Genomic DNA, 11,495 nt, shown 5'->3' on the forward strand with positions numbered 1-11,495 from the left:
TGAATAAACCTAAAAAAAATTCATAACAAAAACACAACAAAATTAATACAATTTGAAATGTATAATATATGAAATAAACAATTCAAACTATTAATAAAAACTATTTGGTATTTCACTGATTCTAAAATAACACTTTTTCAAATTTAGCAGATTTTATAAATGCAACTTAAGTGCTGCAGTTATATAAAGAACAATAAAACAAAAATCCTGAAATGTAGAGTATACAATTTTGTCTCAAACTGTTTTGCTGATAATGTAAAAATTTTAATGCATCAATAATAATACAATTAATATATATATATATTAGGGCCGGGACTCGATTAAAAAAAATAATCTAATTAATTAGAGGTTTTGTAATTAATTAATCGAAATTAATCGCATTTTAATCGCATATAAATATTTGACCTGAGAACAGTGAGAAGTTTTTTTGTTTTTTTTTTCACATGGATTTATAGTATACCATTGAATAATGACTGAATACATAAGCTTAAGCATCAAAATATTGTTTATTTTGTTCAACCAAGTTTAGCAGACCAGTGCAATTTTTGCCATTAAGTGTAGCAATAGCATATTTAGAAACAATTTAGAAATAGTACATTTCAGAAATTCAGGAAGCTTATAGGTGCTGGAACCTTCTGTAAAGTGTTTTTTAAGTAAAACACAATACTGTCAATTACATTCAGAACATTGGAAACACTGACTATTAGAAAACATCTCTCTGTTGCTTCAGAGGCCATAACATACCAAGTCCAACTCTCAATAACCTTGGCCAAAACAATAAAGGGTTCAACATAAACTGCCAGTTGCACCAACAAAATAATACATAGTTCAACATAAAGTGTAAAGTCCACGCTAGCTGCTATATGTTTTGCGTTGAGGTGATACTTGAGGCTCGATGTGCTGCAGTGATATGCGAACGCTAGTTGGTGCTCCAGTATAATCGGTCCGCCGAAACTCATCCAGTGAGAAACGTTCCGCGGTGCAAAAATACGTTATTAAAAATGCGGGAATTTTTTTTCTGTAATTAATTAATCTTAGTTAACGCGTTATTTTTTGTGTAATTAATTAATCTCAATTAACACGTTAAAGTCCCGGCCCTAATATATATATATATATATATATATATATATATATATATATATTAACATTTAATCCAGACCATATTAAATGTGTAAAATAGAAGCATTTTTGCTAGTGGTCTCAGACTTCTGGTTCCCACTGTATATGAAACCTATCTGTGGCGGACAGATATTGGCATATACACACTCTTGGCTGAGACCATTTTGAACGTTGCCTGTATGTTTTCACAGTGATTTGCCGCTTGTCAGACAGAAGATGGTGAGAGTGTGTTTGAAATTTGAATCAAGCTGATTCCCACAATATCCTTCGATGTTCAGCTGAGCCAATTCAGAAAAAAAAAGAGCTGTAATGATTGAGTTCTGATCTTGATGGGTTGCCCAATTTCCTGAAATCTTGGTAGCCTGTATAGATGTGTGACAGAAGCATGTTCTCGCTGCAATTAGACTTTGATTTGCACTTGATTTGCACTTTGTGGCTAGTTTGGAGCATATTCCATAAGGAAAAGTAGATCGTTTGATGGTTGGCTTTATCTTCATATTGGCAGTGGTCGGGTCCAGATTAAATTGTTAAGACTGTTAATGAGAATTTTACTGGAAGCATGTGCTGGTTACTGAACAAATCATTAAAAAAGACACAGAGGGAGAAGGGAGACTCTTCAATCAGCAGATAAGACAATATTCATGTCTTTAACTGCGTGTTAGAGTAATAGGATTTGAACTGCCTGACTTGAATAATATTCTCCAATCAATATAGACAGAGTGAAGTTTGTTATGGGTATATTCTATACATTCTAGTGCTGTCAAAATTAGCTCATTAACACATGCGATTCATTTTTCCTAAATATTTATTGCATTTAACGCATGGGCAGGGCTAGGGTTATCAGCCATTACCCACAACAAACCAATGCCATTGTGGGATTTTAAATGCTCCCATAAAAATGCCTCGTTTATTGAGGACAGTTGTTAGCCAACTAATTTTATTAATTGAAGTGAGTGAATATGAAATTTGAATGTGGTTACAAAAGCTTGCATGCTGAGCACAGTCTGTTTTTAGTCTATTATGGGTCATTTTAGGTCATTCGAGTGTAATTAGTGGGTCAAGACATGCTTTTCTTTGCAGGTGGTCTGTGCTGCACAACTATCTTGGTTAGCAGAGTTTCATGTTGCATTTGGAGTTTGATTTCCATAGTCAAGGAAACACTGATTTTCTGGTTTTGGAAATGTTTTGAGATAAGCAAGTGCAAGTTACATTTAAAGAACAAGAAGGAAGGAAAAATAAAATTGACTGATTTTACACAATATTAGATATAAGTTATTATATAGGGGTATGTTTTAGATCATTTAGATAATTTCACTATTTTGAAATTCTTCAGACAATATACAGTGTTTTTTTTCTTTTTCCCTTTCTCTAATGTAAATCAAAATGTTTCAAACAAATATTGTTGAGGAAATTTATTTAGAAATATTCCAGTGTTTCAGTCTTTTTCCCTTTCTCACATCAAAATGTTTCAAATACGGTATTTATTTATTTATTCCAAACTGGTGCCTTTGGCCTTATTTTTCTCAGTGTAGCTTTTTATTAGTTTGTTTGTGTGCAACTCAAAAATAAAAGTTGATAAAACAACTATGATAATATAAAAAAATTCTACAAAAATGTAAACAAAAGAAATATAAAAAAAGCTACTTCAGGAAGGTAAAGAAATTGATCCAGCACTAATTGTGGTAATTGTTTTTAACACATTAAACAGAAAATATTAAATAATAAGAAAATAATATAATTTTTCACACATAGCCACAGATTTTCTGAATTTGGAAAAGTTTTGAGATAAGTTAGGAAATGTTACATTAAAATGGAAGGATAAATACCATTGGCTTTAGTGTAAGGGAGTAGATAAATAGTAGTGTCACTAATAACCTTTTACTTTTTTCAGTAAGATAGTATGTATTTACCATCAGTAGTCGTTTTTAAAACACTGAAAACAAATATTGGATTCAGTCTTTTTATTGTAAGTTTTTGAACTTATGCACCTCAAATGTAGGGTGACCACCCGTCCCGCGTAGCGCGTGCGCGCACAGCGTTTGAAGCCCAATTCATGCGTCCCACAAATTGAGACTGTGTTACGCATAATCAATGCTTGCTTAAAAAAAAGTTGGTCGCCCATCTATATCTGGAGTCACCAACCCGTCGATCGCGGTTGACAAGTCGATCTTGGAAGCATTTTAAGTCGATCGCGAAGATTTTTCAAAATCTGAGAAAAAAAGGTCCGAGCCTCCGGTGCGAGTTGGGAGGTGCGAGCCTCCGCTGACTGCGCGCGCACCTCCCGAAACAGATGAGACAATTATACTTGACTCAACTGTTTTAGACTGAAAACCAGACCATACAACTGATTTAGACGCGGGTGCCGGTGTGATGAGATGTTCTAATATCCGTCTGCTCGGGCATGATTGTTTTAGGCCTGTAATTGATTGATTATTGAGGTAATAGGGATGGCACGGTTCGCTGAAAAAAAAACCCCAAACCGTTTCTGTTGATGCATGCGCATTCTGGCTTCCCAGACATTACAAAAACATGAGAGAAACCCCCCTCCCCCTGGACAAATTATTAACTCTTGTTCAACGCGAATGCTTTATATGAGCAGTACTTTATTCTTAAAGTGAATAAATTGTAATGAAAAATAAATAAAATTAAATAGCTAAAGTAAATCGTAAGTGGAAGTGCATTTGTCGATTCTGTCATAAGCATACAGTACATCAGCAATTACACTTGTTAAGGGGAATAGGGCATTATTAATATACCATGTAAGGTGGTATGTGCTAGAAATGGGTAAACCACTATCAGTGAGTCTGCCAATGGAGTGGAGGCACCACCGCGCAAGGCAGTGTCCCACATTGTCCCTCAGAAACATACCGCTTGTCCCCCCTTGGGCTTATTAGCAGGTGGTCACCCTCTCACTCAAAAGTGAGAAGTTGTTATACCATGTTTAAACCAAGTCAGTAAATTTTATTGTAATGTGATAACACTAGCATAACAAGCATTTTCTGGGTCAAAATGAACATGTAGACAAAGGTAGACAAACTATAAAGCCATGTCTAAGTAAAAATAACAAGGACAAGTTTTATTCTTTTCGAACCCTTCTTTAACACATGGCTGTTTGTCTCTTGGACAGTACAATCCATCTTTGGTTCATAACTTTCATTTTGAAATATGACACTCAGAACACCTTGCATATTACAGTATGATTTATTGTGAGTATGGCATCTTTTTTCAGGTTGTAATTACATTACTGTAGCCTTATTGAAAACTCTTTTCTCCCCTAATGCTTGGGGGGAAAGGGGGCACCATGTGTCTGGCTTGAAAAAGCAGGCACTTTATCATACTTATGGTGGCATGTAGCAACACTTGATATATTTAAATGAGCAACCTGACACACCGGCGATGTAAACAGAATATATTCCTTTCCAGCAGATATTACTCTTGCCGGCTCTAATACCCTTGCAGTACTGAAAAATCTCTCAGGCTGAGCTCAGTCTTCCAAATTTTTGCCAGAACCATCTGCCTAATTTCTAACCTGTGGTCTGCACTGAACTCTCAGGTGTGTTAATTAAAAAAAAAAAAAAAAAAACACTCTGGCAGGATTTTGCCACATTTTTTCCCTGCTATTTTCATTTTGAAAGATTTTTCCACCTCAGTGTAAAAAAAATAAAGTATTTCCTGTATATGTTTTATCTCTCAATGTGACTTTGTTTCTTATAATTGCAACTTTTTTTTTTTTTACCTCAACATTAAATATAATAATTGACAATTTTTTTTAAAAAACTGTATTTTTCTCACAATTGCAACTTCATTACTCTTAATTGTGGTTAATATATACAAACTGTAACTTTATTTCTTTTAATTTCAACAATATTTTCAAATATTTGTAACCATCACAATTTTGTACTTTATTTTTTTATTCTTTTAACTTCATAAGTCAGTTATAGCAGCTTTATCTATCAAATTTGCAACATTAAAGCAAACAATTTCCATGAGCATAACTGCATTTTTATCTAAAAATTGCATCTTCGTTACTTGTAATTATGATTAAATATCACAATTGCATCTTTATTACTTGTCATTTCAGCTTATTTTCTTAGAATCTTGATTATTTCCTACAATTGTTACTTCGTCTCATAATTGCAACTTTAAACTCACAATTACATTTATTTCTCAAAATTAGGATTTTATATATAACTACATAACTTTACATCTGCAATATATGATGTAATATTGCAGCATTTTATCACAAAATTGTTATTATTTCTCACAATTGGAAATATAAGACTCATAATTCTGATCACTTCCCACAACTGTTACTTAATTTGAAATGTTTTTATTTTCTAATGTAAACTTTATCTCACATTTACTTTTGTTCTTTTGTCTCTGAGCTGGAAATGGGCTGTCATAAATCAGTTCTTTATCAAAAAGATCATTTCGCTGTGTTCACTTCTCAAGTTGTTTATATGCTGTTTTAGAGATTAAACATTTTTTGAAGTTACATCACAGGTTCTTCAGTACATCGCATTAGTTCTAGATACCATCTGAGGAATGAAATAGATATCTTCAGATAGAAGTAAGTCCTCCTGGGTTCTTTTTTAAGCACTGTCCATCCTAGACCTCTCATCTTTAATATATTCATTTTGCCTGTGTACCCATGCACATGCTGACAGATTTATACAGACTTGATTTTATGAAAAGCAACTCTGGATATGCATAAAAGCCTCACCAAGACATAGTGTGACTTGCCCTTATTGATTTATTGGAAATATTTATTCTGCTGTGGTGCTGGAGGGGGGCAGGCAGCAGAGGGCTTTAAACTGCGAGAAAGTGTCAAAGGTTATTTAAAATTCTCTGTGGAGTTTCTCTAGACTTCAAAAGCCTAATGTCTATCACTTCAGGGCTTTGGAGTGGATGTGCTAGCAAATATTTATGAGCTGTGTATGCATGTAGTTTTTACACTAGAGTAGCCTCGGCTCAGTGTGGCGGGAAGCGCCGATGGTCTCATGGAGGTCCTCTCTGGTACTAGAGCTTTTAGATGTGATGTGATCAGCTAATAACACTAAAATCAATTGCATATGAGGCTTGATGAATCACAGATATTTTGATACTTTGAATGTAAAACATGTTTAATTCCCCTGAAACTAGCATAATGATGTTTTCTAATCAAACACTTTCATACTGAACATTGTTAGTGATTTGTTAATGGGCTGTGAGCTTCCAGCATGCTTTGCAGTATAAAATGAGCATTGATATATTGTACAGAGTTACTGTCACAGATATTTGCTAACCTAATTTGTCCAGATGTACTGTAGTTGCTAGTTACTTGTTGTCTGATATTAAAAGCACATCTTTTATGTTTGCTGTTATGTAGAAATCTGTAGTTGCCTCCAGAAGAATTTATTGGCTGAATTAGGAATATTACAGTTAATTAAAACTAAAACCATAAAAACCATGAACTAAATGTTAACTGAAATAAAATGAAACATGCTTAAAACTTTGCCAAGAAACATTTATTATTTTAATCAATTAAACTTCATGTATGAAAAGAATTAAAACTAAGTGGACGTTTACACAACAACACCATAAACGGAAAACTTTTGAAGTCACATTTCAAAATAGAAGTCTCCATGTAAACTACCAAAAAAATGCTAATGTGTATTACGTGTTCAGTCTACAGGTAGGTGTGCAAGCACATTGTTTCTTTAAAAAGTGTCATCGCCAACTACTGGCATGGCATGAATAATATAGCATTTTAATTTTTCTAATGGATTCGTGTGAATGGGGATCGTTTTGACAAAGTTGTCATTTGTAAACGAAACTTGAACTTTTTAGATTTTAGTACATTGATGTTGTGTAAGTGTCCCCTAAAATGAAATAAAAATGTATAAATACTAATAATAATTAGTGTTGTCAAATGATTAATCGCGATTAATCGCATCCAAAATAAAAGTTTTTGTCTGCATAATATAGGTGTGTGTTCTGTGTTTGTTTAAAAACACACACATACACTCAGTATATATTTTGAAAATATTAACATGTATTTACATGTATAATATGTATATTCATATAATTTATATTATAAATAAATATATTTAATATATAAAATAACATTTTATCTGAAATAAATACATGCACGTGTGTGTATTTATATATACATAATATATATATATACACAGTACACATAATATATTAATGTAAACAAAAACTTTTATTTTGAATGCGATTAATCGCGATTTAATCATTTGACAGCACTAATAATAACATACTACAAGTACTACAAATATATATGAACTATAAATAAATATATATATATATATATATATATATTTATATTATATATTTATACACTAAATATATATATATATATATACACACACACACACACACACACACACACACACACACACACACACATATATATATATATATATATATATATATATATATATATAACAAATCAATAGACATGACAGATACACACAACTATATTACTAAAGTTCAATTTTAAAATGTAAAAATTTAAAACAGCAGAATTTATGCAATAAAAACTAGATAGCATCTCAATGATACTAAAATAACACTGGGCTGAACATGCAGTTGAACAAAATGTAAAAGCTATTGAGGAAACTTAAAAATCCTAATGCATCAGATTTGCTTGTATTTGTTGGTTTGTTACTTTTTTAATGATCAACTTATCACAGGTGTTATAGATGGGCAGCACATGGCTCAGAAATGGACCATGATCAAGCTAAGAGGCCATTGTTCATAGCACAGCTCTGCTGCTGGAAGTGATTGTTGTGCTCATCCACACCTCAGACCCTACGGATGAAAAACTATTGATGTGATTTGGAGATTGAGTGATGGCAAATAGAGTGAAGCTTTGGCATTTCAGTTTTCAAAGTTGTGATTGTTGTTGCTATTTTCAAAGCGCTGACAAGGGTATTGAGTCCCTGCTTGACCATAACCCACAGCAAAATATAATGCACTGCTCAAAAATGCCATCGTCAGTAGTGCAGTAAAAAAAAAAAAACCTTAGCAGTCCAGCATCTTTCTAATATTCAAAAAACATGGTTGGGCAAAATTCTGATTTCAAGGTCTGGCTCAATATCAGTTGATGATTGTGAATTTCCATCTTCCATCCTAAACCTGTCATGTAGTTTGGCTTCATGCTGAAGACTTTGGGATAAATTAGAGCATTCTTGTAAATTAAAGTGTTCTTCCATGACCCATTAAGTTAAGTTAAGCATTCCTATGACATTAAATCACATTAATGCACATGTTTTCCCTTTGGTCTCACAACATAAATTTTAAACCATTATTAAATTATTAATGCCATCCCATCGTAATTACAAGCACAGACCTCCTGCCTTGAACAGTAGACTCACATTGGGAGTGAATCATTTCTCTGGACATTTCTAACACAACTGTTGCTTTTGCTCATTAGTTCATTCTTGGTGGAATTTCTCCTGTTGGGCCAGCCTGTCTGATTCCCTCATGCTCATTAACAAAATATTACCCTAATGTGACATATTTATAGGAGCAAAGGATGTCTGCAATGGCCATGTCATTAGACCATATGGAGCATCTGCATAATATTCTGTCATTATTTACTCACCCCCATTTTGTTCCAATCTGTATGTGGTTATTTGGTCTGTTTAAAATAAAAGGAGTGTTTAAATAACTACCTTCCATACAGACACTTGTGACTGTGACTGTCAAGTTTTTTTTTCTTCTCTTCTTTTGTGTTCCATAGAAAAATAACAGCATGCAGATTTGGATTGATTTGAATTATTATTAATAAAGTATGATTTGCAGTTTTAAATCAGTGTTTTATTTAGAATAAATCATGATTTAGAAGTCACTGTTGTATTTAAGAGTAGTAAACGATTTTAAGTTTTAAAACATTTATTTTGAAACAATAAATCATGATTTACAGTTTTCTGATCAGTGTTCTTTAGTAGTACTTTTAAAGTTAAAGTAAAATTTGAAATGTTAAAATCGTGTTCTATTTAGAATTAATAAATTATGATTTATACTTATTTCAGTGTTCTAGTTCAAATTGACTGTTTTAAATGAGTGTTATGTTTAGAATGAATAAATGATGATTTACAGTTTTAAATTAGTGATCTATTTTAAAGAAAATTAATTTATGATTTGAAGTTTTAAATCCGTGTTCTAGTTAAAATGTACAGGTTAAAGTCACTGTTCAATTTAGAATTAGTCAATTATTATTTAAAAAACATAAATCAGTGTTCCGTTTGGAATTAATTAATAATGATTTGCATTTTTAAATCAGTGAAAATTGTTATTTAAGGTTTTAAATCAGTGATATTATTTAGAATTAATAAATCAATTAATAATTATCTTAAACCAGTGTTCCTATCATTATTTAAATCAGTGATCAATTCAAAATTATAGTAAATATTGATTTAAAGTTTTATATGAGTATTCTATTTGAAGTAAATAATGATTTATAGTACAAATCATTGTCCTGTTTTGAACCGTTGTACTTTTTAAAATCACTGTTCTAATTAAAAGTAGTAAATTATCATTTAAAGTTTTCACTTTATGATTTAAAGTGTTCTATTTAGAATTACTAGATCATGATTTGAAATGAATAAATCATTATGTTGAGTTCTGAATCACTCTTCAGACTTTCATGAAGTTCGTTATGTTGTTTGTCTGTCTTCAGTTTTCAGGCCTTTACCTGCTGTCCTTCTTCATCATCATCCTGGGACTGGTCCTGTACTACTCCTCCTCCACCTACGTGGCACAGGATCCTCGCGTTTATAAACAGTTCCGCAATGTGGGAAACGCTATCTCAGACACGCCCACCGTGGGGCCCCTGGAGCCTTCAGTGACCTATACGAGCCTGGGTCAGGAAATAGAGGAGGAGCCTCGCGTAAGAGTAGCCTGAAGGGGGCGTGGTCTCTCAAAACCAATCATCCACTGCCCGGCCCAACTGTCTGTAGAAAAACGAATGATAATGATCACTGAATGATGTAATCAACCACGTAGCAAACAAGTACACTGTGATCATGAACTGTTAATAGGTAGCAGTGACTTCTGTATATCTGAGATATCAGATCCATCATGTATAGAGATGATTTCACCTCATTGCCTCTTTCCCCGCAGCAAATTAAGTGTTTAGAAGGATTCGTGCTGACTGTTTTGTCCAAATGCTCAATTGTGATTGTTTTAATTTCTTATACGAGCACAAAGGGTTCATTGTATTTGAAAGTTCGACATGGTTTGTTTCACTACAGCTTCATGAATATTTTACATTTTAAATGAGACTTATCTGACGAAAACTGCATTCTGAGTTTTACAATGCTGATTTGAGCCAGTGCCTTGCCATGTGATGTTATTGTGGGTTAAATCAGCCAGTGAGAAATCATGACTTAATAACAGTCATCAGTACCGGACATGTCATGATTGCATATTGTATTATCTGCTCAAAATTATAAACTTTTACATTCATCAGTCAGAAATACAAAAAGGGTAAAAAAAATAAATAAAAAAATGAGAGAGAGAATGGTTTTACACCCTTTAACTGTTATACCATATTCATTTTTTATATATATTTGTCAAATTTTGTTTGAATTCTGCCAGGAAAAAGGGTACATGCATTTGTATTAAATTTAAGAGTCTGTGTAGCAATTGATTGTAAACTTGTAAAGTATTTTACTGCACATGTGTTTGTTTTATAAGCAGTTCAGTCTTAATTATCATCTTATTTGGATAAAATCCAGTACAATACATGCAAAGTATTCCCGAACTGATATCTGAGTTTTGTTTTGTTTTACATTTTCTCTTTTTCTTTTTTGCATTCTTAAGTTGGCATTTAAATATTGGAAATTCTTAATGTGTCTGACTTGCTTATAATAAAGTATATTTGTCTTAAACTCAAAAAACACGAAAAAAATGTGGGAAAATGTGTTTGACCATGCAAACTATTACATCAGGAAAATTCTGTCATCATACTCTCAAGTTGTTCCAAATATATGAACACTCCATTTTTTTAAATTGTTGGTGTCCAGTCCTTTGACAGTAGCCTTTGACTTCCAACTTATTTATTTTTTTCTCAATAGTATGAAATAGCTACTGTTTGTTCTCTCACATTCCTTAAAATATCTTGTGATGTGTTCAACAAAGGAAGGAAACTCAAACATATTTTGACAAAGCTGAGGGTGAGTAAATGATGCTAATAAAAGTGTAATCCCTACAAGACAAAAAATACTATATTTGACCCATGGGGAACTTCAGGTGAATGAACATCAACAGTAAAATTAACCTCTAACACGGTGAATTCAAGAAATTCAAGACAGAGGGTAGAATAGATTAGCATTACAAACACACTGCAAATAAGAAATGCGGTT

General features: G+C 32.6%; 1 protein-coding gene across 1 annotated transcript in view; it reads left to right on the forward strand.

The window, feature by feature from the left end:
• Positions 1-10,627, forward strand: part of LOC113044656 (solute carrier family 35 member F1-like) — an 88,081-nt gene extending 77,454 nt beyond the window's left edge. Inside the window, exon 8 of the mRNA XM_026204817.1 lies at positions 9,809-10,627. Coding sequence (XP_026060602.1) covers positions 9,809-10,033 — 225 coding nt within the window. The 3' untranslated portion in view covers positions 10,034-10,627. The remainder of the gene's footprint in view (positions 1-9,808) is intronic.
• Positions 10,628-11,495: the final 868 nt, after the last annotated feature.

The sequence above is a fragment of the Carassius auratus genome, chromosome 26 (genome assembly GCF_003368295.1).
Source record: "Carassius auratus strain Wakin chromosome 26, ASM336829v1, whole genome shotgun sequence".
Lineage (NCBI taxonomy): Eukaryota > Metazoa > Chordata > Actinopteri > Cypriniformes > Cyprinidae > Carassius > Carassius auratus.